The sequence below is a fragment of the Agelaius tricolor genome, unplaced genomic scaffold, assembly GCF_023055355.1.
Source record: "Agelaius tricolor isolate 1412-34295 unplaced genomic scaffold, bAgeTri1.0.p SCAF_78, whole genome shotgun sequence".
NCBI classification, from domain to species: domain Eukaryota; kingdom Metazoa; phylum Chordata; class Aves; order Passeriformes; family Icteridae; genus Agelaius; species Agelaius tricolor.
The window spans coordinates 131483-159085 of NW_027269338.1; the positions used below are offsets into that span (position 1 = coordinate 131483).

Genomic DNA, 27603 nt, shown 5'->3' on the forward strand with positions numbered 1-27603 from the left:
TTTAACAGAGACTATCACTAAGTTTTGTACAGTAACAGAGACTTTTAAGCACGTTGGCATTTTAATTGTTTTATTTGGAACATACTGTGATAAAGTTTGATATCACCTGACTTTATTGAGCAAACTGTGCTGTGGGAGGCTCATGCTGGATACATTTCTGCTCACTAATCAAGAAGAACATTGCCATTGGGGTTTGTAGCCATCATAGACAAGTTTCTTCCTCATCTCCTGTGACAGTCAGTGATTAAATGGAATTAAATAGGATTTCTAGGATCATTTTTTGGTCTTGAAGGTCCCCAGGATTTTGGGCATGAATTTTCCCATTTTCTTGTCTTTGGCATCTGTGTCATATTCCTCTTCACTGGGACTCGTGTGCTCGTCCTTCTTGCAGAACACCTCAAACCTGCTGTAGACTCGCTTCTCCTTCCTCATGTTCTCCATCTTCTTCAGGAGGGTGTCTCTGTCCTCCGACGGCTGCCGCTGCAGGTTCCGTTTCTGGCTCCCAAAGCTCTCTGACCTGTGGATGTTACAGCTTTTCTCCTTTTCCCCTTTTCTTTCCAAGCTTGTGGTCGACCTGGAGAGGTCGGGGTTGCTGGTGGACGGCAGCTGCTTGGCCAGCTCGGCTCTGTTCTTCTGGCTGTTGGCAGAGATCTGCTCCAGGATCACCTTGGTGTCGTCACGCAGGTTGCTGCTGTACAGGATGTTGGCTGTGGAGGACGGGAACCTCCCTTGCGTTGTCTGGCTGCTCTTGGGGGGCAGTGGTGCTGCGAATTTGGGGGGTTTTTCTTCCTCCATTGCTTCCTGGCAGTCCCCTATGGATGATCGTTTGAGCACCACTGCCTGCTTGTCACATTTCCCACTCTCAGAAGCAGGTTCCTCCTCCAATTTCTTTTCACCTTTTGGGTTCAAAAGCTGCTTCAGCCGTAGTGACCCTTTTCTTAAAAACTCCATGGGATTTTGCTCTTGTTTTGAACAGTCTTCCTCAGATTTGTTGAGAGAGCTGTCAGACCCTTGACTTCTAGACAGGCTTTCTAGAACTGAGGACGTAGTACTTGTCCTCACCTGTGGTTTCTTCATTTCTGTGTTGACTAATTTTGGAGAGTCTTCTCTGAAGGTCACTCTGTCCTTCTTCTCTGGAAGAGCCAGTTTCTGAGTGTCTCCTACAAATATCAGGCTCTCCTTCTCTGGAAGAGGAGGTTTGTTCTCAATGGGGTAAAACCGGGATGACAGCTTGTCCACCTTAGTGCCGAGATGTGCCAGGGGATCTTTACTCAACGCGTCCCCAAGCTGCGGGGTGGATGAGGCCATTCCAAATGCTCTGTCCAAATCTCCATGCATCTTGTAAGTACTGCAGGAGTCTTTGGAGTCCAGCACCCTGCTCTCCAGAATCTTATACTGCACAGATTTGGTACATTTCTTCTCTGTATTCTGAGATTCCTCCTGTAGGTAACCCGAAACAGCTTTGGTGTGGGTGACCGTGCCCCGTTCCATGTCCTTGCCCACAGCTTTGTACTTCTCCAGCAGCTCGGCCACTTTGGAGGAGGCAGCCGTCTTGATGGTTTCATTGTCCTTTGTTAACTCACTGGACATTTGCTCTTTTTGGATCATCTGCACCTTTTCTATTGTGGTGTTGGGCTGATCTAATTTGGCAGCACTGAAAATCAGAGAGGACCTGAGCCTGGAGCTCCTCTGGATCAAGGGATTTATCCTGGACCTGAAGGCATCTGGTTTCATGATTGAGGTTTCTTCACCTGCTCTATCAGAATCTGCAGATTCCTTGGCACTGTCAATTCCCAGTGGCTTGCTGCTGAAGGGCGTGGGGGGCTTGAAGGCTGGGACGAGGTCAGTGGGGTGCTTTGTGAGGGGATCCCCCAGAGCATCGTTGTACGCCTCGGACTCCATCGGCATTGGGAGCCCCTCATCTGGTTCCGACTGGTACGCGCTGAGGTACGAAGAAATCCTCCAGTTCCGTAACCCCGTTCTGTTTTCCTGTGTGTTCTTGTCGTCATCCTGCTCTTCATCCTTGTCCTGTAGGAACAGGCGCTGCTCCAAGCTCTGCTTCTGCGTGGGAGAAGTCTGGCAAATGAATTTCTGTCCAATGTTCTGCCTCCGTAGCATCATTCCCATGGGGCCGTTGCCCGTGGGGTTCAGCTGGTCGGAGCCATGTCTCACCTCCCTGGAAGAATTTGAGGGCACGTAGTCCAGCCGTAGGGGGAAACCCTCCTGTGGGAAACTGGGCTCCAGTTCGGGGTATCGGGGTCCCTCTCCGTAGTCTTCCAGTTCATTGAATCCCGGCCTCCCCCCTCGAATCCTCTCAAAGAATCCCTGAGGTCTGCCAGGAAGATGGGGATGTTCAAACTGGTACTGGTAGAACTGGTCCTTCTGGAAATGACTGGATTGGATTTTGAACTCATCCATGTTGTTCATGAACATCTGCCGGGTGTACTGCTTGGCAGAAGCAAAATTTTCAAATGTTCCTTCTGCAAAACTGTGTCTCTTAAAAGCGTCCAGCTCCAGCTGCTTGGAACGGAGGAAGCCCCTGACGGGATCCATCTGGGAATTCTCCATTTCCACCTTTTTGTACATGCGCATGGCCGACCCCTCCACGGTGTGCCGCAGCATGTCATCCCGCCGGAAATTGGACAGGAAGTACCTGTCCGGATCCACCCTGTCCATGAAGGAGGGGAAGAGACTCTCGTCCCTCTGGAACATCAGGGGGCCTTTCTTGGGGAAGAAAGGCATGTTATTGCCAAAGGGAGCCAGGGCAAACGTGTTCTCTGCCTTTGCCAGGACGTTGGCTGGAGGAACCAGAGGCTCCGACTGTGCAAACAAAATGCGGAATTCTTCATCGAAGCTGGCCACCAGCTCACCCTGGAAGATGTGGGCAATGCTCCTGTGAATCTTCTCAAAGGACCACATGAAACTGAAGAGAGAACAGAAGTGATGGAGTAACTCAGCTGTACCTGTTTTCATTAAAACATTTGCTCACCTGAAGCAAATTCTAAATTTTCTGGTTGGGCAGAAATAGGGCAAAATAACAGCAGACAATTCCCCTGCAGCTGTGTGTGTTACACATGACTGTTCCCAAACCTAACAGCTTGATTGATTTGGGATCACATCTTTGCAGAGAATTTTACAAGGCAATAAATGATTTCTGTTCTAAAAAGCTAGTCAGTCATGTCACCCAGAGTGAGCTGATGATAATCCTTGTGTGAAGCAGATGTTCCTGTCTTCAGCACTGTCAGGAATGACCTGGACAACACTCAGTGTGTCCCCTCAGCACCTGGCAGGTGACACCAGTCAGGGGGACCCCAAAGCTGGGAGATGTGCCAACAGAACCTCCAAAAAGACAAACCCAAGATCCTACTCCTGGGGTGGCACAGCCTTTCCACCCACACAGTTTGAGGGGACTGAACAGAAGGAGCTGGGCTGGAAATGGGGGAGGAAGATGTTCAGTGTTATGGCGTTCATCTTCCCAAGTCAAGCTCTGCTTTTTTTCCCCGTCTGAGTGATGGGAAGCAGGGAAGGGATCCCTTACTTTGCCCTGCCTGTGTGTGCAGGTTTGCTGCAGCTGTTAAAACTGTATCACAACCCAGGAGTGTTCCCACCTTTGCAGTTCTCTACCACATCCTGCTGGGAATGATGAGGGACATCCTTTGTGAGGCTTGGCTGCCTGCTGGGCTTAACCAAAACCCTTAGAATTACTGTCCTTTTTTTTATTTTTGCCACAGATTTTTTAATTCTTAACATGAAGGAAGCTTGGTTTGGGGTTGTCTGGGCTCAAGGCCTTCTTCAGTTGCTGTATCTACCTCCACTGCAAAATGGAGTATTTTTCCCAAAAAATTGCTACTCAGTGTCCTTACTCAGTGAGCAAAACTTGTGTCCCTGATGTCCATGTGGAAGTGCCAGAATGCTGCTTTACCAATTCACCAGCCTGTCTCTCAGAATCCCAGACTGGTCTGGGTTGGAAGGGACCATCACACCTTGTTTCACCCCTTCCACTAGCTCAGGCTGCTCCAAGCCTTGGTGAGCCTCACCTTGAACACTTCCACAACTTCCTACTTCAGAAGTGATATATTGGAAAGCCCAAAGCCATAGGAGTGTGGCAGAAGTAGTCCTGAACAATTTACTTGATGCTCTCATAAACAAGAAATGATCCAATTGGAACAGTTAGTTATTTGGTACAGCATCAAATGTGAGTAATTCTTTTCAAACACCAGGGAAAAAAACCAAAGTGAAATCTTACTGTCATGGAATGTGCACTTTAATCAGATTCTTACAATTTTTTCTTCATATACTGTGGTTTTAAATACCCTTAATTCTATTTCCTTAACTTCCACCATGAGAAGCAACTCATGGTAGGCTTGGATCAACCTGGCCTAGATGTTTCCCTGCCAACAGCATGGGGAGAAACCATGTGAGCTTTAGGGTCTGTCCAACCCAAACCATTCTGTGATTCTATGATTACATTCTCAGAGCATGACAGGTGTTTACCCCATCACCCTTTTAATATGTGAAGGAGAAATTCTTCTACTGCAACTCACTAAAAACATTTATTCTGCCAGAAATTAATGCCTCAGCTGGTAAGATTGTTATTCCCAAAAGAATGGTAATGTGTTAATGGCTGATCTCAATCCTAACTAAAACCACCCCCCACTAAAACCACCCTCCTCTCTGTTGCCCAGAGCAGCTGTGGCTGCCCCATCCCTGGAAGTGTCCAAGGCCAGGCTGGATGAAGCTGGGAGCAGCCTGGGATAGTGGAAGGTGTCCCTGCCCATGTGGGGCTGTGGGGGTGGAACAAGATGAGCTTTAATGCCCCTTCTCACACAAACCATGCTGTGATTTGATGATTCTGTGAGTGGGGGTCAAAGTTCATTTGGTCCAGGCTAAGAAGCAAATCTTGCACTCCTTATGCTATGGCAAATTCTCCTCCCTTGGAATCAGATGGGAGCTGAGCTCCTCTGCAGCCAGCCCCGTGCACAAAGCACCTGAGTGTGTCTCTCTGAGCTGGACAGGGCTCCTCACCTGTAGTTGCCACTCAGCACTACCATGCAGTCCACCAGCAGGAACTTCTCCTTCAGGTGCCCCTTGAAGGACATCCCCGTGCGGCAGTAGTAGGTTGGGCCAGACACCGTCCTCACCCTCAGGAACTGCAAACCAGAAAGGCTCTGACTCAGATGGGACCCTCATTCCCTCCCCTGCCCCTTCTTCCCTGCCTCCTTTTAACCCATCCACCCCCACTGGGGTTATCCAGCTCCAGTGGTTCTGCCTGCTCACACCGATGTACAAACCCCTTTCTCAGCACTTCTCCAGCCCTCAGCCCGTGTCGTGCCAGCTCTCCTGGCTTTCTTCACTTCATCTTTCACCAGGTTCTCCCCCTTCTCAGGTGTTTCCTGCCATACTGGCCCTCTGTGTGCGGGACACACCCCCTCAGGACACCCATCAGGTAGGACAGGTCTTTGCTCACCTCCACATAGTTGAGGTTGACTCTGCACTTGGCAGCTGTGTCGAGGAAGAGCTGGGAGTTCATTTCATCCAGCAGGATGTAGACAGGCACCCGGCGAGAAGCAGCATCCAGCACCTCATACAGCAGATCCACGTCGGTGAAAACGTCCATCACGATGGCCACCACCTGGGGAGGGATGCAGGAAGGACTCATCCCTCATGGGCCCCTGACCACCCGTGTATCCCAGCTTCTCACACCCCAGAGCTGCCCTGTTCCCATCTCAGCTTCCTTCTGAAACAGGGACCATCCCAATTAAAGGTCCCCTTAAGCACTGTGGGCCCCGAACTGGAAGGAGAATTTCTGCCCAGGAAGGTGCAGGTTCTGTGTATGCAGCTGAGGGGAAACCTCCCTGCGAGCTTCCCGACTCATCAATCCAATAGTTCCATGAATTTTTTGGCCATGTAATCACACTGGATGGTGTATGGAGCTGGTCCTCCCACTCCAACATCCCCGTGCCATTTTTAGGTAACTTCCTGGCCAGATTCAGGCAGCCATTCTCAGCTGCATCCATGTGCTGATTTTATGGGAAGCAGCTTCACAGGTCTCCCTTCCTGTCTTTCCCAGCTCCCTGAGTGCAAATACTTGATGGAAAAGGCATAAGGAAGGAGTGAAACTCTTCTCAGTGGTGCCCAGGGAAAGGACAAGGACAGACTGAAACACAGGAAATTACAGTTCAGTTACAGAAAAGCTTCTGGGACTGTAAGGAGACCATCAGCATAGGAACAGGCTGTCCAGAAAGGTTTAGTCTCCACCTTTGGAGATGCTCAAGGACACATCCTGAGTGACCCTCTCTAACTGACCTCCTCTGAGCAGGGGGGTGGACAGGACCAGCTCTAGAGGCCTCTTCCAATCTCTAATGTTTTGGGATTCTGTGAACTCTTGGTGTGTTTTAGCAAGGCCTAGGGCACGGTGCCATGACAGCAGAGCAGAGACAAGTTTTGGTGCAGTCAATGCTGGATTTGGATCATCCTGCTCTTCTGTCAGGTTCTGGAAACAAAGTTCAGGAAATTAGCAGAGGACCTGATGTTCCTCAGCCTGGAGAAGAGAAGGCTCCAGGAAAAGCTTACAGTCCCTTCCAGTGCCTAAAGTGGCTCTGAGAGCTCAGGAGGAACTTTGGACAAGGGCCTGGAGTGACAAAACAAAGGGAGTGGCTTTACACTGCCAGAGGGCAGAGTTAGATGAGATATTGGGAAGAAATTGTTCCCTGTGAGGGGGATTAGGCCCTGGCACAGCGTGCCCTGGCTGCCCCATTCCTGAAAGTGTCCAAGACCAGGTTGGAGGAGGCTTGGAGCAACCTGGGCTAGTGGGAGGTGTCCATCCCCATGGCAGGGGGGTGAACTGGATGAGCTTTGAGGTCCCTCTGACCCAAACCACTGCACTACGATTCTCCTCCCGATGCTTCTCTGGCACATGTGTGGTTTTACCTCTGCTCTGGCTGGGCTCTCCCTGTCTCACCTGCTGAGCTGCTCGGATCATCCTGCGAGCCTCCTCCTTGATGCTGGGGTTGTCTGGCGGGGGTGGCTGCACCAGCGTGGTCACCTCTGTTCCCCTGAAGCCGAAGACCATCGGCCAGCCCAGGTCGAGCTCGGGCACGGCCAGGTCTGAGTTCATGGGCCAGTACGTCCCGGAGGACCCGTCCATGTCATTGTCCCCCGCCGTGTCCGTGCTGCCCTCCTGGTTGGCGTACTGGGGCTTCTGGAGGTTCTGGATGATGTGCTCCACCTCGGAGCCACAGAGGAAATCTGGGGCCGCCTCCTCGGCCAGGAAGCGCTGGTAGCTCTCCTTGCCCTCCTCCGTGAGCACATCCAGGGCCAGGCGGTAGTACTCCTTGTAGTGGGGGGGAAGGTAGTTGGGGTCCAGGGGGTTGTCCCCCTGGGAGGAGCTTTGGGATCGACGAGCCATCGGGGGAGGGAGAGCTGGAGGAGAACAAAGAACATCCCTGAGATACAGCAGTGTCACGACAGCAACACATCCAACACATCCTCCTCAGGGAGCAAAGGCACAGATTAAAACTACATGGAGCAATGCTGGAGAAAGTTCAATTCAAAGGCATGGGAGGCTAAAATTAGGCAGGGGTGTGAGTCACTTAACCATTACCTTCACAGAGTTAACTGTTCTGGGCCAAAATATGGAACAAATCAGCCAGGCAGCCCTAGGATAAGTGAGGCCAATGCATCCAACAGAATGATCAACTTTCTCTTTTAGGCTGCTGGTTGCTAAGCTTCAATTTATTGTTTGTTTGAAAGTCAAGAGCAAAGCTCTAGGTGGTTATTATCTACACCCCATTAAAATTAATTTCCAAATGCTACAGAAGTTATTTACTATGTGTAATGTGGCCCTGCCTGAACACAAGGACACCCTCTGGACCCTTACAGATTGGGTTATCACCACCTCAGCACAGGAACAGAAGCAGAGGGTGCAGGGGTGACCTGCTGGTGTAACACAGTCAGAAGCAGAGGAGTCTCCATGAGATGAATGAAGAAATAAAAAACAAGGGATGTGATCACTTCTTCAGTCTCCTCATGTTAAGAAAAAACAGAGCTGAAAGGGGCTCACATGCAATATTTGGTAATTGTCTATAGGGGACAATTATTTGAGACTATAAACAAATCTGATTTTAATCCATTTCTGACAGAAAAGTTTGTTGTGCCACAACAGTAATATCTGACTGATCCACAAAATGCTCAAAGCACTTTGGCTTTAGACTCTGAACTAATGTCAGTGCTGGAATGTTCTTTTCCTGCACCCCACCTCTGAGGTGCCAGCAGAGATTTCCTCCTGATCCCCAAAGAGATCCTGCTGAGTGGTGTTACAGGAGGTGAGGGTCGCTGCTGTCACTGCCACCCCACACATCTGCTCCCAAAATGGGAGGCATTGCCGTGCACTGGGAGAAGATCAAACCTCACACTCAGACTATCACTCATCAGGAGCTGTGAGCATAAACCAGTGTCAAGTTCTTACCTGACCACCTGCCCAGCACACAGCAGTGCTGTGTAACTCCTGCCTCAACCCCCACAAATTACTCCTGCTCCAAACTGGAACTCCTGGTAAAGCTGCATGATACAACAGGAAAAATTATAGTCCTAATGTAAGGATAAGAAAATCCAACAGCTCCATATGTGAGGTACTGCAACAGATACTCATTTCTACAGTTCTCACATGCAGCTGCCTATACAGTCTGAATTGTCTACATTTATCTTCCCTCTCTAATTCTGTCTTATTTTCTCTGTGTAAGAGGAGAGGATACAGAGCACTCCAGTGTGTATCTCTGGTGGAAGGTGCCCCTGCCCATCGCAGGGGTGTGGAACAAAATGGGCTTTAAGGTCCCTTCCTACTCAGACCATCCTGGGATTCTGTGATTTTAGGATACTCAAGTCACCAGTGTTCCTGCTTTTAACTATTTCAACAGTGTCATTTTAAGGGCTTACTCCCATGTGCCATCAATCTTGGACAGAAGAACAACATACCCAACTCATTAATACATTCCCCAGGAAGGGGACAGAGGTCCCACAGCGAACTGCTCACACTGCTCAGAGATGGGAGCGTGAGAGACAAAGGAACAAGTGCAGTATCAAAAGGAAGAATTATCAGAAGAACCCTGGGGTACTGCTGGGCAATCAAAACAGCAGAGGAAAGGTCATGCTGGTGAAGTGGCAAAGCAATTTTATATTGATTAATATAATTATTTCACTACAGTTATAAATGAAGAGGGAGAAGACTGAGCTTTAAATAAGCATCAAGCAATACTGGCTGTTACTGGGCAGGACCACAGAAAACAGCAGCACTACACAGGTTCAGCAGGAACTCACAGCTGGAGTGTGCTGGGGATATGGATGTTTTATTCCTCAGCTCCCAAAAACGGAGGCTTATGCCTGAACTCTGACATCTACAAACTGGGCCCAGGGCAGCTCTGCTGCCAGCACAAGGACCCAACAGGACAGAAGGTGAACCTGGCAGGCTCAGAGGGACACCAGGAAACCCCTGTGCTCAGCAGGGCTGATCTGGGGGAGCTCTCATTGCTCTGCAGCTCCCTGGCAGCAGGGTGCAGCCATGTGGGGGTCAGGCTCTGCTCCCAGTGTTTACAGTCAGGAGTCACCCGAGCCCCCCAAGATGAGTACATTTGTGAATAAGCAGGGAAAATAGCACCAGTGAAGAGGTAAATTTGATGTGAAAGCAAACTGCTCCTCATGGGCTTCCCTGAGACACTGGGAGAGCACGGACACGGAGCTGGGGGTGTCCTGGTATCACTGAACCCAGCAGTGGGGGTGGCTGCTGGCCTGGGTGACCGGGGGAGCCTGCAGGGGATGTCTGGAAGGGGCCTGGAAAAGACCCATAGTTCATAACTGTGAAACAAAAACCAGAAGTTGTGTTTGTGCCCCTACAGGTGCCTGCCCCAGCTCTTCATGTGCTCCATGGCTTGGAGCCACCTGGTCTGGTGGAAGGTGCCCTTGCAGAGCATGGAACAGGATGAGTCCCTTCCAACCCAAAGCATCTTGTTCTTCCATGATGCCATAAACTGTTGGCATCCTTTAATTCCCTGGTTTGCAACAAGAACAACACCATGTTGATGAATTCTCAGTTTGCATGAAAAACGCTGGTTTATACATATAAGTAAGTATGGAAATAAATAAATAGCTATACACACACACACACACACACATATATATATATATATATATACAAACACACTAAATTCTGGATATTTCCTTTATCTTCCAAAATCCTTCCCTGTCAGGTAAAGCAGAAGGGAAGAAAGTATCTGGAACCCCAAAGGATATTTATGACCTTTTGTCACTTTGGTGGGTGTGAGCTGAGTTCAGGTCAAGGAATAAATAAAATTTCTCCTGCTACAGCTCTTCTTGCTGACTTCAGATGGAGTCTGCACTTAGTTAATGGATTTTTATAATTTTGTTTTGCTCTGTTCCAGCCCCTGGGATGACCTGTTTGCAGCTGGCAGAGCTCTGAGGCCCTGGGTCAGATTTGGTGTCATGAAGCACTGACTGCCAGGCCAGTTCTCCAGTTCTGGATCAAACCATCCAATACTTGGAAAGCAATTCCTCTCCAAATCAGATGTAAGCAATCACATGCCACTTCTGACTGATATTTGTGTGCCAGAGGGAGGATTCTGAGACAGAACTGGCTTTTAAACTCCTGTCTTTTCACTTCTCTCTTAACTAGTCTTGCTCCATTCCAAGTGTGTCCATTATCCCCGTGCAAGGCTGGATTTGGTGGAGGAGCAGTTCACATGCCTCAGGAAATAGGAGATGGATTACTCACTGTGCCACATTGCCCTGCTAGTTTTTTAGTCCGGAACTGTGTATTCCATGCATTTTGTAGGGCATTCCATGCTTTAAGCCTTGGCTCCTTTTAACCAGAGTCAGGGAGCACAAGGTCAGGTTTCCCCTCAGAGGGACAGGAGCCTGGACACACATCAGTTATTAGAGTTATCAGCTCTGTTCTTCCCTGATGGCTGGATTCTCCTTGGTCAGGGGCACCTAAAACAACCTGCAGGAGACTGGGGGGGGACCTCAGTGCACTCCACATCTTCCTCATGAGAGGAGGAGGAGGAGCAGACACCGATCTCCTCTCTGGGTGCCCAGTGACAGGACCCGAGGGAGCAGCTGCAGCTGCAGCAGGGGAAGGTGAGGTTGGAAATTACAAAAAGGTTTTTCCCCCAGAGGGTGGTTGGGCACTGGACTTAGCAGAGTCCAAAAATCATTTGGACAATGCTCTGGGGCACAGGGTGGGACTCCTGGGGGTGGTCCTGTGCAGGGCCAGCAGCTGGGCTTGATGTGTGGCCCCTTCCAACTCAGCTCACTCTGTGATTCTGTGACTTCAAGCAGGGGTTGGCTCCTTGTCTGAACTTTACCTGCAAGTCTGTTTCCTGCAGCTTCTTTCACCCCAGAAAAAGACAAATGTTGTATTTCTGGAATTCTGAACCATCAAAACTGTCAAAGAAGCTGAGCCACAAACTGAAAATATCCCAAATGTAGATTTTCACCCTGTAAGTACTGATTTATAGAGAATTTTACTTACTTACATGCTTGTTTATTTTATTTAATTAGGAATTTCGTTTTATTTTAATTGCCGGTCCCAGTTTACAAAATCTTCTGACAGGAGTGATGAGGATTTGAGGGAGAAATGAGAATGCTAAAAAGAATAAGGTGTGGCAATTTGCGTGGGGGTCTTTATAATGGGTAACAAAATATTTCTTTCTAATGGGTAACAAGATATTCTATGTGCAGTTACAGCTCAGGCACTGAACTGTCAGTGGGTACAGGAGGGGAGGAGCTCATGCCCAGCCAGCACCTGCAGCTGTGAGATGTGTTCAGCCAGAGGGAACCCTCAACATCCCTTCTTCCATCCCCATGACAATATTGGAAAAGTAAGGCCCTGAAGTCCCCTACTCCAAAAACCCTGCAGTGCACCTCCAGAAGGGAGGAGGAAAGCTCAAGCACATCACCAATGTCCTCCACACCTTCAAGAGCCGCAATTTTACCAGGAAACACTTCCCTGGAAGAGTGGAAGAGAACTGCCCCATTAGACAGAAAAGGAAAGGAATCCTGCTGCATCCTGACAATATGACCTGGGAAAAAATTCCAGCAATTGCTTGAAGCTGGATGTTTTGAGCAGAAAACACCAATACCGGACCCAAGACATTCTTCAGACCACTGAGCGACATCCCTACTGATCCCGCAGCCAAGCCCCTGGTGCTTCAAGGAAAGAAAAATTCCAGAAGGTAAATTAGGCAGCAAGGGGGAAAATCTACTTCTCCCCATCGCCGAGCCCTTAGGCCTTGGGAAAGTCACTATAAATAAAGTGCAAACAAGCCATGGCCAGGGCAGCAATTGCGGTGCTCACACACAGGCCCTCCATGTCACCTGGATGGGTGCCCGAGGGGGCCTGGCCTGGCCTCCAGCTGCTGCTGAGGAGGCCGTGGGTCTCTGCACAGCAGGGCTCACACCTGCTGAGCTTCAGATGCCCAAAGGCACCTGGAATGTCCCAAAAACCCCAGGTTTCAGAACCAGGGTTACTCCTCCAGGATCAGTGACCAAATGCATACGTACAATGTGCCTATCTGCACCCCCTTACAGATAATATCCAAGAAACATGGGATAGGATTCATCTTCTAACAGACACGCTCATGTTTGGCCAAATATTCTCTTAATTTTTCTCCCAGACATTAACAAGTCAGCCTGCTAAAGCCTCAGTGCTCAGACCTCAACTGTTTTAACTCAGAGATTCCCCTTTACCCTGTCACACAACTCATCCTACCAAGATCTTGCTTTGAACTGTCAGTGCTCTATACCAGAATTTACCAGAGGATGGGAGGCAGCTTTGACAGGAGGATGAGTCAGATATTGGGGACACACTCCTCCCTGTGAGGGTGGTGAGGCCTGGCACAGGCTGCCCTGTTCCTGGCAGTGTCCAAAGCCAGGCTGGATGGGGCTTGGAGCACCCTGGGCCAGTGGAAGGTGTCCCTGCCCATGGCAGAGGTGGGGGACTGGATGAGGTTTAAGGTACTTCCAACCCAAAACATTCCATGATTCCTCCCTAATATCCCATCTAAGCCCTGTCCTTTGGCAGTGGGGAGCCATTCCCTCTTGTCCTGTCACTCCAGGCCCGTGTCCAGAGTCCCCCTCCAGCTCTCCTGGAGCCCCTTTAGGCACTGGAAGGGGCTCTGAGGTGTCCCCTGAGTTTTCTTCAGGCTGAACAGCCCCAGCTGTCCCAGCCTGGCTCCAGAGCAGCAGGATTCCAGCTGACACTTAGAGTCACAGTGTTACTTCTTCAGACATTCTAGAAGTCTGTTACCATTATTTGGCATTTCATGCACTTCTCTGCTATCCTAAGTGATCATTCTATGAAATTATGTCCATAAATTTAGGACTATCACCACTCATGATGAGAACCTTAGAACCAAACCTGCAAAATTTAGTTTCTCCCCAAGAAATCCTTCTCCTAATGCAACGGCTGGGACAAGCATGAGCACGGACACGTACACAGAACAGTGTGGAAGGAACCGCAGAATCTCCCGAGCTGGAGGGGACACACGAGGGCCACCAAGCCAAACTCCCGGCCCTGCACAGGAAGCCCCAAGGAGCCCACAGAAAGAAGGGGGTGTGGGTACTGCTGGCACTCTCCGGGCCGGTGGCTGGGTCTGGCAGGAGGAAGCTGCAGGAGAACAGAACAGAAGGCAGCTCCTCTGTGGCTGTTTGCAGCAACTCCTCCCATGCTCGGGGGCAGCGGATAAAGGAGAGCACGAAGCAGCTTGTTGGAAACCCAGCAAGTGGGGGATGAAGGCCCCGGAATGGGCTGAGGAGAAGCAGGAGCCAGGTCTGCTCTGCCCGTCTGCCTGGGCTGTGCCAGAGACACTGCACTGCTGCTGCTGCTGCTGCATCAAACACTGCACTGCTGCTGTGTCAGACCCTGCACTGCTGCTGCTGCTGCATCAAACACTGCACTGCTGCTGCTGCATCAAACACTGCGCTGCTGCTGCTGCATCAAACACTGCGCTGCTGCTGAGTCAGACCCTGCACTGCTGCTGCTGCTGCTGTGTCAGACACTGCACTGCTGCTGCTGCTGCTGCATCAAACATGGCACTGCTGCAGTGTCAGACCCTGCACTGCTGCTGCTGCTGCATCAAACACTGCACTGCTGCAGCGGCAGACCCTGCACTGCTGCTGCTGCTGCTGCTGAGTCAGACCCTGCACTGCTGCTGCTGCTGCTGTGTCAGACACTGCACTGCTGCTGCTGCTGCTGCATCAAACATGGCACTGCTGCTGTGTCAGACACTGCACTGCTGCTGCTGCAGCTGCATCAAACATGGCACTGCTGCAGTGTCAGACACTGCACTGCTGCTGCTGCTGCTGCATCAAACACTGCACTGCTGCAGCGGCAGACCCTGCACTGCTGCTGCTGCTGAGTCAGACCCTGCACTGCTGCTGCTGTGGCTGAGTCAGACACTGCACTGCTGCTGCTGCTGAGTCAGACCCTGCACTGCTGCTGCTGCATCAAACACTGCACTGCTGCTGCTGCTGTGTGAGACCCTGCACTGCTGCTGCGGCTGTGTCAGACACTGTGCTGCTGCTGCTGCTGCTGCTGCTGCTGCTGCTGCTGCTGCTGCTGCTGCAGTGGTGCACAGGGAGTCCCAGTGGAGTCACTCCCCTCCCTGGCCAAAAGCCATCAGGAGGAGAGGAGCAGGTGGAGAGGAAGGAGCAGGCAGGTCTCAGCCATCCCCATGCTATGATCAAGGCAGGGGTGGGGAAATTTCCCTTCAGCTTGGCCTGAGATCTGCCTCTGTTCCCACTGGTATAAATGGGAGTGACTTTACTGCCTGTGATTCCTGTCACACACATTCAGCTCTGAGATTCCCAAAAGCTGTCAGACCCTCCTAATAAAGGGAAGAGTCAGATGTGATCACAGCCTGCAGATTCCTCCACACTGAAACACACTCAACCACATGGAATATTTAATGTAAGGAAAACTGGCTGGCAGATAAAGCTGGAGGTAAAAACTGTCCCTTTGCCTCTGGATTCATTATAGGAGCAGAAACTGGGAAAAGCACAGACCTGTTGATGTGGGCAGCATTTGGTGCCTGTCCATATTATATTCCATTTCAACAGACTTATACTGTTTTTTTCCTAACAGAGCAGCAGGAAATCACAGATTCAGACACGCTGTGATCACCACAAAGCCCTACAGATTAAAATAAATAAATAAAAGGACCTGCCTTTCTCCAGAGCCTTTGTGCCAGGTGTGAATCAAGGGTGCTGGACCATGTTTGTCAGTCTAAGCAAAAGGGAACCGGCTCAGTGCTCCCTTTGTCTCTCATCTGCTGTGCCTGGTGCCAGCCCTGCAGATGCCTCAGCACCTGGGGCTGGCTCCATCTGCCTGGCTGTGCTGACTCCAGTGCTTGTTGTTACGTGTTCTGCCTGCACAGCCAGTTCCCAGGCTGCCTCGCTCAGGTGATCCCTCCCTGGCTGGACCTGCTCCGCTGCTTTGGGACACTCCCAGGAGCTGCCTGGAGCACCCAGGAAGGAGCTGCCTGCGAGGAAGCAGGGCTGGATCCCCGAGTCTGCAAAGGGCTGCGAAGAGCCAAGCTGTTCCCCAGCCCCTTATGTGCAAGTACAGACAAAAGTTCCTGGGCTCAACCACCTCATCTTCTCACTGCCCTAGACAGCACCAAGAAAAGAAAGGCAGCACAGACAGACTGGTTTTTAAGCACACTGCTCAGCCAGCCCAAACCCCTCTGTGCTATCAACACTCAAAGGGCTTCTGAACTATGGGCAAGAAATGAATCAAGGCATTTTGATCCCTGTGATGGGCCTCACCTGGCCTGTACACCACATCCAGGGGCATCACTGACATCTCTTAGGGTGGGCTGTGAAAAAAATTCATGATTCCAAAATGGCTCTATACACAAAGTTTACAAATCAATTATTTAAAAAAAAATATTTGGCCTTCAAAAAATAGGAAAGATCCTATGCAAACAAACTGCTGATGTTGTGGGAGGGTTGGGTTTAGGAGAGGACAGCAATGCCTGAGGGAAAATGACTGGAGCAGACATGGTGACAATGAGACATGGAAAGTGTTAGCTTGCTCTCAAGAAAATGTTGTACTTGGTAAATGATCTGGGAAGGGACCTGTCTCCTCGAATATGGTTTAAGGTGTGGGGTTTTTAATTCTGCACTGTGTGATGGAAGGAAAAGCCAGTGCCTTCTGATCTTGCTGCAGAGGAAGAACCTGTATGAACAGCAGGACATGCTTGTCCTCTCCAGAAGCTGCTCCTCACTTTTCTGTTCTGAGGGTTGGACTTCTCCTGAAAAGGATCCTGCCAGTCTTACAGGGGTACAGGATCTGTAGTTCTGAAGTGTAGCCCAGAATTTCCTACTTTGGTCAAAACATGGAATTGTACAAGAGCTGGGGCAAAGAGGAAGCTGCCCAGAGAAGCTGCGGCTGCCCCATCCCTGGAAGTGTCCAAGGCCAGATCCCTGGAAGTGTCCAAGGATGGGGCTTGGAGCAGCCTGGGCTAGTGTAGGGTGTCCATGGCAGGGGGTTGGAGGAAGTGGTCTTGAAGGTCCCTTCCAACCCAAACCATTCCACGGCTGCATGAGAATGCAGGGCTCAGGCACATTCCTCCCAACAGGGAAATATGGCAAATAACCTCGACTAAGCACTTTTTTAGCTACAACTGCCTCTGCCAAGTCCTAATTCTTATTTTTTCTCATTCCATTCTTCTCTCTGCATTTCCTGCTGAGTCTTACCACGTTCCCCTTCTCAGTGTCCTCTTCAGGCAGTAGGCTCAAAGCCTGGGTTACTGTCAGAATTTCTGGTCGGAATTTGTTATTCCTATTACAATGTCATAAAATGCTCCCAGACCTTCTCCTTTGGTCATCTGAACAGCTGATCACTCCCTGTTAATCATCTGAGAGAATGTCACCCCATTCTTCACTCTGGATGGTCTCATGTGGATCTCAGTCATCGTTAAAAAACAGACAGTACCTCTGCCTGCTGCTGGGAGTTTTGGCCATCAGATGAGAAATTGCTTCAATTAATCAACTTTTCACTGAGTTTCTAGAGATGGCAGCTGCACTTTCTGTGTTCATACCTGTGGCAGCTGACCCTGATAAATGGCTCCAAGAACATTTTCTGTGTCCCAGGTGAGCAGTGAATGCCCTGAATGCTGCAGGCACGTGGCAGAGTAGAACCAGTGCCTGGTCTGCACCTCCAAAACCCACTGGACTCTCACTCATCTCTGCTTACTAGGGCAAGGGATCCCACAGAACATTCTTTGGTGGAGAATGAGAAAGTGGCCAGACATTCGGGATATCCAGGGGACCTTTCTGCAGGCCAGAGGAAGGGAAAAGCGGCAGAAGAATTACATGTTGTAATTTTCTTTGTGAAGTGGTTGCTGAGACAGCTGTCAACGTGTCCCACAGTGGCAGCACGTGAACCTGTCAGCCTTAACTGTCCCATGCAGCAAGGGTACAGAGTGGACAGGGAAATCTGAGCTGTGGGGAGCACCAGCACAAAACCTGATGTTTACAGCAGCTGGAAATGAAATATCATCCTGCAGGAAAAAGGTGTCTCTTAGGAGATTATCTGAATGATCACAGAGTCCTTTGGATTGGAAAAGCCCCCTGAGACCCTCGAGTCCAATGGCACTCCCAGCACTGCCAAGGCCACCACTAACCCATGTCCCAGTGCCACATCTACAATAGCAATGCTCGTGTCACATTCACTATCCTGCAGCCAATCCCTTCCCCTGGGTTTTTATTCAAAAGTAGCAAGCATAAGGAAGTCTAAAATGGAGAACTTAAAAAAAAGGACAATCAGTGTAAGGTCTAATTTGGGGGAGAACCATGTGCTGCCCTTGACTTTTACTTCCCCCACACACTGATTTTAGAAATGCACTCATCAATCTCCTCTTCCTCATTAAGACTACAAAAATCCAGCACACGGGGCCTGATAAGCAGTCCAGACGTGTCCCATGTAACTGTAAAATGCAAAGAATTCCAATCCTGCAGGGTTTGGAGGTGAATTTCCATTGCCTGGAAAGTTTTGGTTGCCAGAAAAATTATGCCTAGAACATGGGTAAATCTGTCCTGAGCCACAACCCTGCTCTGACACAAGCATACAGACATTTCCACACTTACAGAATCTCAGAATCAGAGACAGATTAGAGTTGGATCAGACAGGTTAGAGTTGGAAAGGACCTTCAAACCCATCTTGTTTCACCCCCTGCCATCTTCCAATAGACCAGGTTGCTCCCAGTCCCATCCCAGTCTTGAACCTTCTAGGAATGGGGAAAACAACAACTTTTTCCTTTGGCATGCAATTTCCCATAAACCATATGAAGAGCAAGACCTTTTTCCCCCCTCAGAATACTCCTATTGCCAGGTCACAGCAAATCCAACTCTCTTTTTACACCTCAAATGCAACTATAAAGTCCCTCGGGTAAATAGGAGTGAGACCAAAATGAAAACAACTTTCTCTCCCTAAAATGCAGCTCCCTTGTGTCCATCTAATGGGGTTGGGACACACTCTGCTCTCCTGCCTCCTGATCCAGGGAGAACATCTGCACAGGGAATGGGAACTGGTGCTCAGCACTGCTGCCACTGTCACTGATCTGCTTTGGGGTAGTTTGCTGTTACTGACCTATTTTTGGCCTCTCTTGCAGCTGAGCTTATTGCAGCTTCCACAAATTAGATGTTTTCAGCAGCAGAAGGATGTGATCAGTACTTCTGTTCCTTCACAGGTGCCTCTTCCCTTTCTAACTGTCCTAGATGGAGAAGCCAATCCTCAGGCCAGGCAAGATCCACAATTGACCCCTATTGACCCTGGCCAATTTAGAGTGAGCAACACAGAACCATCCCCTTCCTGTCCTCACACACCAGTCCTGAGGTCTGTCGGGCTCACACCTATGGAAAACTCAGCAAGTGCCAGCCCGTGTGCCTGTGCACGCCTGTCCACACGCATCTGTCCCTGCTCCTGCCCGTACGTGCACGGCTGTGCCAGGGCTCGTGGGCCGTGTCAGCACTCAGAGCACACCCAATCCCTGTGTGTGGAATGCAGGGGCCTCGGGAGCCGCTTCCCAGCTCCTTGCCCATCGCAGACCTCGGCCCTCACAGCACATCCCCTCTGTCCCAGTCTCACCATACATCCCATACATCCCTCACCATACAGTATCCCTGGTCCAAACAGGAGACCGGCTTGGGCTTTGTTATGGGGAGCTCAGTCGGGTTGCAAGGCTCTTCCCAAAGAATGAGGCTGAGTTTGGGAATATCCGCTCCTGAGGGATTTCTCAAAGGGGAATGGACACAATTGTGTGAAGTGTTTGATAAGCAATTTTGATCTGAGGACAGAAGGGTCCCTTCCCTTTCCATCCTGGGCACAGCTGGGACATTCCAGGTCCCTTCCCTCACCATCTCCAGTCCCTGCTGCCTGTACTGGGACATTCTGGGTCCATTCCTTTCCCATTCCCAGACCCTGCTGAGAGCACTGGGACATTCTCTTGCCCCCCTTGCCTCTCTCATCTCCTTCTGTCTCTCTCCCTTCCTGCCATCATGGCGTAACTGGGAGCTCCTGCCACTGAAGCCCTCCTGGATAGAAGCAGCAACCTCCTGCCCATGGATTGCCTATAGAATTCCCTGTCCCAGGTGCCAGGCACTGTGCAGAGGAGCAGGACAGGCCCTCCCCAGCCCTTGCCCTCCACCTCAGGCAGCCACACAGGTACCCCAGGAGGTACCTGCCCTTCTCCTACCTTACCAGGGAAGCCGGCCAGCTGGTGGGTAGGTAGTGGGTCGCTCTCTGGCTCAGGCAGCCATGCAGGTACCCACGAGGTCTCCACCCTTCTCTACCTTCCCAGGTGAGCTGGGGCAGGTGGTGGGTCACTGTCTGCTCACTTGGACGTGCCTGCAACCTGATTCACCTGGGAGCCAGGCGAGCGAGGCTCCACCCAGGGCAGAGCGGGGGTGAGTAACAGCGAGAGAAAGGCAAACTCCGGAGAGCTGTTCCCTCCCCAGGCGCGCAGGGAGCCAGAGATAAGGGCTGCGCATTCCTGAGCCGCCGGAGGCCTCTCCCTTCCGTCTGCCCCGAGCCTGTCAGACCAGCTCGGCACTGGCAGCGGGGCAGGGCTCGCCGCAGCCCCGCTCCTGTCCCGGGCCGTGACACGGACCCCAGCCCAGCCCCGGTGCTGTCCCGGCCCATGACACGGACCCCAGCCCAGCCCCGGGCCCAGACCGCGGCCCCCAGCCCTGGGCAGGGCCCCTGGGCGCTGGCCCCAGCTCGGTCGTGGCCCTGCGGCTCCCAGGAGGGGACATTTGGGCTCCTCGGGCGCTTGTGGTGCTCTGGGCGTGTTGGGGACAGACGAGCAGCAGCTCCTGGGCAGTGGCACCGTGGATCAGGAGGGGCCGGGGCAGCGCCCTCTCCCCGTGTCCCCGGGGGTGCCGTGGAAGCGGCTCTGAGGGGACAGCCGCGGCCTCCCGTCTCCCCCCATCACCGTGCCCGCTCCCGCAGCCGGGGCCCCGCGGGCAGGGAAGGGTTAAGCGAGATTCCCCGCAGCCCCGGGCGTGGCAGCGCCTGTTCCACCTTTCATGTCCCAGCTCGTCCCGCCCGGCCGCCGCCGCCGTGAGGGCCGGGCCGGCGGTGACTCAGGCGGGGCGGGGGGTCCGCCGTGAGGGAGGGACGGAGGGCCGAGCAGCCCGGCCGGGGTGTCTGCGGTGCGGGGACAGGCTCGGGCTCCTCTGAGGGGCTGCAGCGTGCCCAAGGAGGGAACAGAGCTGCGGGAGAGTCTGCAGCACTGGGCTGAGGGAGCTGGCGGCTCAGCCTGGAGAAAAGGGGGTCAGCAGGGACCTTCTCGCTCTCTACAGCTCCATAACAGGATGGTAGAGCCGGCGGTCAGGCTCTGCTCCCAGTTAATAAATGACAGGATGAGAGGTCATGGCCTCAAGCTGCACCAGAAGAGGTTTAGGGGGGATATTTGGAAAATGCCTCCTGGAAAGGGCTGTCCAGCCCTGGCGGAGCTGCCCAGTCCCCATCCCTGAGGAGACTGAACAGTGGAGTGGATGTGGCACCTGGAGACATGGGCTAGTGCTGGTCCTGGGAGTGCTGGGGGAGCAGCTGGACGCAGTGATCATTGAATCATGGAACGGTTTGGGTTGAAGGGACCTTACACTTTATCCAGTTCCACCTCCCTGCCATGGACACCTTCCACTAGCCCAGGCTGCTCCAAGCCCTGTCCAACCTGGCCCTGAACACTGCCAGGGATGGAGCAGCCACAGCTTCTCTGGGCACCCTGTGCTGGGGCCTCACCACCCTTACAGGGAAGGATTTCTTCCCAACATTCCAACTAAACTCACCTCTGGCAGTGGGAAGCCATTCCCCTTGTCCTGTCTCTCCAGGCCCCTGTCTAAAGTCCAGATCTCTTGGAGTCCCTTCAGGCACTGGAATCGAGGAAACGATTCATCAACAGCTTGGCTTCTCTTCTGTGGGCAGAACACTTCTGCTCTCTAATGGAATGTAGTGTTGTCTTTGTTTGCATCTTTGATATAATCCCTCTTCTGTCATCAGGAAACTGCAAAGGATCTGTTTTGAGGCCCCAAAAATGATGGTGTTGCTGGCAGTGACATGGTTTTGATATGGCTATTTAAGGCAGGACCTATCAGACTGAACACTGGTGACAGCTGGTGACAGAGGTGGCTGTATCAGCACCGGCCATCCCAGAGACCTTGGAATGGTGCCACTATGTACATGGGGGTAATTCAGACCTTCCAGGCCAAAAAGATGAACTGCAGCTGAACCCCACTGGATACAAGGGAGCTACACCATCTATCTGGTATCTCACAGGTAAACTTAGATTGGATAAGCAGTGCCCCTGTGATTCTGAATGAGCTGAACCAATCCTGCCTGTAAGGAAAGCCAGTTTCAACATGAGTTTGGAGCTTTTCCTTGTGTGATACTGAAATATGAATTGGTGAAATCCCTCAGAAAGTCAGGTTTAAACTGTTTCATTAGTTTTTCTGCAAGGTTTCAGTGTATGGCTTTACAAACCTTTTATCCTTAAATAATGATGATTTGTAGTAAAAGTGTGGAATTATCCATAAAGGAACTTAAAATCTTCATGAACTTTGGCTTTTAGATTCTATCAGCCAGCAAGGACCTGTGTGAGTTATTCCCAGATGTTATTAAATCCCAGTAAAAACACACTGGCCTTCCCAGAGCCTGTGGGATAACCCTACACTCTTGTTTCAGCCTTCATGTCACACCAGTTTAATCTACTTCATTAAGTCTCATAGCCTGTATTTGAGTAAAGTATTTCTCAGTAAGTAGATACAATCATCACCTTTCAGTCTTCTCACTATTAAATAGAAAACATTTTAAACCTCTCATTTTCTCTTTTCCAAATCTCTTAAAAGGTATTGGTGGACCTTTTGTGTTCCAGCTTTTCAAAACTAACTTTCAAATCTGAATATCAAACAGGATGCTTGTACTTTCAGTTTCACTACTGCTGTATGCACAAACACGTCACCAAGATTTTATTGGAGTAGGTTTGACTTCTCCTGAGCCAATTTCTTTTGCACTCCAGAGTAAATATTACCTGGAATTGCTGATTTTAAAGCTATTCCTAATGCAATAAAAAGGTCTGCATCCTTCCACTTGGGAATTAGTAATAAAGTTTTGCTGCTTTGCTATTCTGAATGTTGGTTGTGTTTATTTTCTTGTATTATTTCCAAGATAATATTGGTTATTTTAGAGAACCTTCTTTCCCTATAAATGCCATGTACGTGTGTAAGTGGTGTTTGTTTGGTTTTCATGAATTACAACGTGTTTGCATTGTTACACTGGATTAGTGCAGCAATCCAAACTGGGTAATTACTGTTTGTCACCAGTGTCTCACCAGGCTCCCTCTGCCAACGGCATTCAAACAAAGCACACTCGTGTCCCAGATTGATGATGTCTGGATTAACCACACGGGGTAAAACAAAGTGTGTGGAATGAGGTAAGACCTAACTTCAGATTGTGGTAGCTGCTTCTGCTGGGACTGCAGCTCTCAGAGACAGCAGAGCAGGAAGGGAACACCCTGAGCAGGGGAGCAGGAGCAGGGAGACAGCCTGAGGAGGTGGGGAACAGCTGGGAGAACACCCTGAGCAGGTGGGGAACAGCTGGGAGAACACCCTGAGCAGGGGGGCAGCAGCAGGGAGAACACCCTGAGCAGGGGGGGAACAGCTGGGAGACAGCCTGAGCAGGGGGGCAGCAGCAGGGAGAACACCCTGAGCAGGGGAGCAGGAGCAGGGAGAACACCCTGAGCAGGGGAGCAGGAGCAGGGAGGCAGCCTGAGCAGGTGGGGAACAGCTGGGAGAACACCCTGAGCAGGGGGGGAACAGCTGTGAGAACACCCTGAGCAGGTGAGAGAACACCCTGAGCAGGGGGGCAGCAGCAGGGAGACAGCCTGAGCAGGTGGGGAACAGCTGGGAGAACACCCTGAGCAGGGGGGCAGCAGCAGGGAGAACACCCTGAGCAGGGGGGGAACAGCTGGGAGAACACCCTGAGCAGGGGGGGAACAGCTGGGAGAACACCCTGAGCAGATGGGTAGCAGCAGGGAGAACACCCTGAGCAGGCGAGAGAACACCCTGAGCAGGGGAGAGAACACCCTGAGCAGGGGAGCAGGAGCAGGGAGACAGCCTGAGCAGGGGAGCAGGAGCAGGGAGACAGCCTGAGCAGGTGGGGAACAGCTGGGAGAACACCCTGAGCAGGGGAGCAGGAGCAGGGAGAACACCCTGAGCAGGGGGGGACAGCAGGGAGAACACCCTGAGCAGGTGGGGAACAGCTGGGAGAACACCCTGAGCAGCAGGGAGAACACCCTGAGCAGGGGGGCAGCAGCAGGGAGAACACCCTGAGCAGGTGGGGAACAGCTGGGAGAACACCCTGAGCAGCAGGGAGAACACCCTGAGCAGGTGGGAGAACACCCTGAGCAGGTGGGAGAACACCCTGAGCAGGGGGCAGCAGCTGGGAGAACACTCTGAGCAGGGGGGGAACAGCTGGGAGAACACCCTGAGCAGGTGGGCAGCAGCAAGGAGAGCTCTGCTGCAGTTCTCCCTAGGAACCAGCACAGCCCACGTGTGTCAGACAGGTCATACCCTCAGTTTTGGCAACAGCCTGAACAGGAGCACTGCCAGGGGTCTCAGCAGTGATCAAAAGGGGGTTGCACAAGTTTGTGTCCTCAAGTGCCACCGAGTTGTTCCAAGAATATCCCCACATGATGGGATATGGCACTCAAGCACGTGGTTTAGGGGTGAGCATGATGGTGCTGCTGGGCTGGTGCTTGGTCTTGGTGCTCTCACAGGTCTATTGTGACTGTAATGATTCAGTGATTCCATGATTTTAAAACTGAAATCCTGGAAATCTGACCGGATGGGAGCTTGGCTTCTGGTAGGTTTAGCTGGGATACCGGGAGGAAGTTCTCCCCTGTGAGGGTGTGAGGCCCTGGCACAGGGTGCCCAGAGCAGCTGTGGCTGTCCCTGGATCCCTGGCAGTGCCCAAGGCCAGGCTGGATGGGACACTGGGCAGGAATTGTTCCCTGGGAGGGTGGGCAGGCCCTGGCACAGGGTGCCCAGAGCAGCTGTGCATCCCTGGCAGTGCCCAAAGCCAGGCTGGATGGGGCCTGGGGCAGCCTGGGACAGGGGAAGGTGTCCCTGCCATGGCTGGGGTGGGATTAGATGGGCTTTGAGGTCCCTTCCCACCCAAAACGTTCCATGATTCTGTGATTACCACACAGCCCCTGGCTCCATCCACCAGTGAGGCACTGGCGCTGTGATCACTGCCAGGATGTGAGGAACAGACACATTACCTGCCCCAGAGGCACCACAAGCACACACAAGGTAATCTGGAGAGCAGGACCTCATTCCAGAGCTGCTCCTCTAGCAGTGCAGATCCATGGGCTCTTTGATAGTGGAGAAGGTGGTGAATCTTCCCCTTGACTCCACACGGGTGACTCATCCCAGCTGCCACTCTGGGTTTGATCTGCTCAGGCTCTGCATGTGTACAGATTATCTGGGTTAAGTGCAGCTTTGCTTTTGCCCTTTATCTGTCTGCTCTGAAGCTGTTTAACATGATCTGCCTGTTTTCATGCCAGCTCAGTTTCAGGAGTCCCAGGCACTGACTGGCACTGAGCACTGGCTGATTGTTCTGCAGTGACCGCAGGCTTGGTCACTCATCTCACAGGTCCCCAGTGCAATTCCTACCCCTGCTGTGCTGACAGAATTGGAAAAGTCTCTTCAGTATTGCACGAGTCATTCCCCTCTAGCTCTTCACAGTGACTTTTTTATTGTGGAGAAATCCCACATTATTCTAACAAGCAGAACCAACATCTGCATGGAACTCTGGGTGTGGGAACAGAAATGTGGTCTTGCACAGTTTCACTGCTAGAAGCTGTTTGCTTTTTTAAAGAAAACTGCCTTCAATTAAAGGGGCTGATGAGGAATAATCTGCGAAGAATCAGTGTTGTATTTATACAGCAGCACTGTTTGGGGACCAGGCAGGAAGTTGTTGGGAGGGTTTGCTGTTTTGTTCTTTACCAGTGCTCAGCCCTGGTGGCTGTCCTTTCCTTCTGGGGAAAACCCAGGAAGGGTCCTTGCCCTAAGGAAGGAAAGTCCCTGGGATCAGGTCACCTGGCCTTAAGCAGGACCCCACTGGAGGGTCCCCCGTGCAGACAGGGGGATTCAGAACATCCAGTATGTCCTGAGTAAGAAAAAACCCAGACCTGCTTGGCTGGGCCAGTCCCCACTCCCCCTCAGGAACAAGGACATCCCGAGCCAGAGCTCACCCTGCACTGGCAGGGCCTCTGCCTTCAGTAGTCACGGAGACACATTCTAATTCCAGAGTGGTTGCAGTTTGAACCTTCCTTCTGAGGGGACGAGGTGCAGACACTGATCTCTGTTGTCACCAGGGACAGGCCTCGAGGGAACGGCTGCAGCTGTGTCAGGCGAGGGTTAGGCTGGATATCAGAGAAAGGTTGTGCCCCCAGAGGGTGGCTCAGCGCTGGGATGGGCTCCCCAGGGAGCTCGATGGCATCCGGGGTCCTGTCAGCTCAGCCCAGCTCAGCTCAGCCCGGCTCAACTCGGCTCAGCCGAATTCAGCTCAGCTCAGCCCAGCCCAGCTCGGCTCAGCCCGGCTCGGCTCAGCCCAGCCCAGCTCAGCTCTCTGTGACTCCGTGACTCACCCCCACTGCTGCGGGAGCACAGACAGGGCAAACACGGCCGGGCAGTCAGGGGCACTCACTGTGTGCCTGCTCCGTCCTCCCTGAGGAGAAACAGCCTCACTGCACAGCGGCTCCTGATTTAAATGATTTAAATGCTGGTTTAGGGTTATTAAATAAATGAGGAGTCACCAGAACTGCAGCTCAATGGTTTCTGCCGGCACAGAGCTGCACCTTTCCATAGGCGGTGCGCAGCACGGGCCCTGAGCCGCTCCCGGAGCCGTTCAATCCCCGCTCCAGGATCCTCTCCCGGGCTCCGCTCGGCCCTCGCCGGGCTGGGCCTGGGCTGGGCTCGGCCTGGGCCCGCCGCTGTCGCGTCACTGTGGCGTCACCGGGGAGCGTCAGCGCGCAGCGGCACGTGATGACGTCACCGGGCAGGGCCGCGCCCCCGCTGCTCCCGGCCCGGCCCGGCCCATCCCATCCCCGCCGGTACCGCCGCTGCTCCTGGTCCGGCCCATCCCCGCCGGTACCCCCGGTGCCTCTCTGCCCCCCGGGGAGCTGCGGCTCACGGGTGGTGCACACCGAGACGGGAGGCACCGGGACAGGAGGGCCCGAACCGGGAGCGGCCTTGCCCAGGGCCCGTAGGAGTGGAGCGAACGGTGGCGGCGGTGGGAGCTGTGCCATGGGACGGCCTGCCGGGCTCCGGGCTCTCTGGTCACTGCTGGTGGCTGAAAGTACAGAATCAACTAAAACTACACCTGGCATGACCAGAGCGGCACTGAGCGGAGCTCATCTCCTGCAGCTGCCGCTCTCCAGAAGCAGCTGCCGCTCTCCAGAAGCAGCTGCCGCTCTCTAGAAGCAGATGCCGCTCTCCAGAAGCAGCTGCTGCTCTCCAGAAGCGGCTGGTGGCCCCTGGGCAAGGCTGGAGATCAGCATTCCCCAGCCTCGGGCTGTCCCAGGTGTTCCGGGGGCCTGACTGACAAACAGGTGAGTTTGTTGTGGTTTGGAGCTTCCAGGACAGCCCCTCCTGTCTGCTCAGGGCAGTCCTTGAGCAGAATCCCAGAGTTATTCCAGCCTGTTCTGTATGGGGGAAGTGCACGAAGGACCAACAATGCCATCCCTCAGCTCACAGGCCAACGCCAGGCAGGACTGACTCCTGGGACCAGAACTGGCATTGGGCGGGATCAGAGGGGAGGGCAGGGCAGGTTCACAGCTGGAGCTGTGTCCAGATGTGACATTTCCCAGCCTCATCTCCCAGGGCCTGGCTGTGAGTCACTGCTGTTGTCAAGGCTGCAAGAGTTCCTTGCAAACCCTGCAGCCCAGCCAGCTGGGCTCTGCTCTTTGCCTGGGCCACCTTGCAGATCATTCTCCCCATGTATTGAGCTGGGTTATTTGTATTCCT

At 52.3% G+C, this 27603-nt stretch overlaps 1 protein-coding gene and 1 long non-coding RNA gene across 11 annotated transcripts; one reads left to right on the plus strand and one right to left on the minus strand.

The window, feature by feature from the left end:
- Positions 1-53: 53 nt before the first annotated feature.
- Positions 54-26553, minus strand: FAM83H (family with sequence similarity 83 member H). Of its 10 annotated transcripts, none has more exons than XM_071418149.1 (6): positions 26226-26553; positions 24855-25979; positions 6962-7422; positions 5468-5632; positions 5026-5150; positions 54-2923 (listed from the first exon to the last, which is right to left on the minus strand). In XM_071418149.1, the coding sequence occupies exons 2-6, from the start codon at positions 24907-24909 to the stop codon at positions 274-276; spliced, it is 3456 nt and encodes a 1151-aa protein (XP_071274250.1). In that variant the 5' UTR covers positions 24910-25979; positions 26226-26553; the 3' UTR covers positions 54-273. The 10 variants fall into 10 exon arrangements, with proteins under 10 accessions (XP_071274250.1, XP_071274248.1, XP_071274246.1 ...); XM_071418147.1 differs by having other exon boundaries at positions 24855-26000; XM_071418145.1 differs by having other exon boundaries at positions 24855-25038; positions 25830-26553.
- Positions 21773-24947, plus strand: LOC139585398 (uncharacterized). Its single transcript, XR_011677068.1, has 3 exons — positions 21773-21853; positions 22897-23006; positions 24783-24947. It is a non-coding gene; the product is annotated as an uncharacterized lncRNA (long non-coding RNA).
- Positions 26554-27603: the final 1050 nt, after the last annotated feature.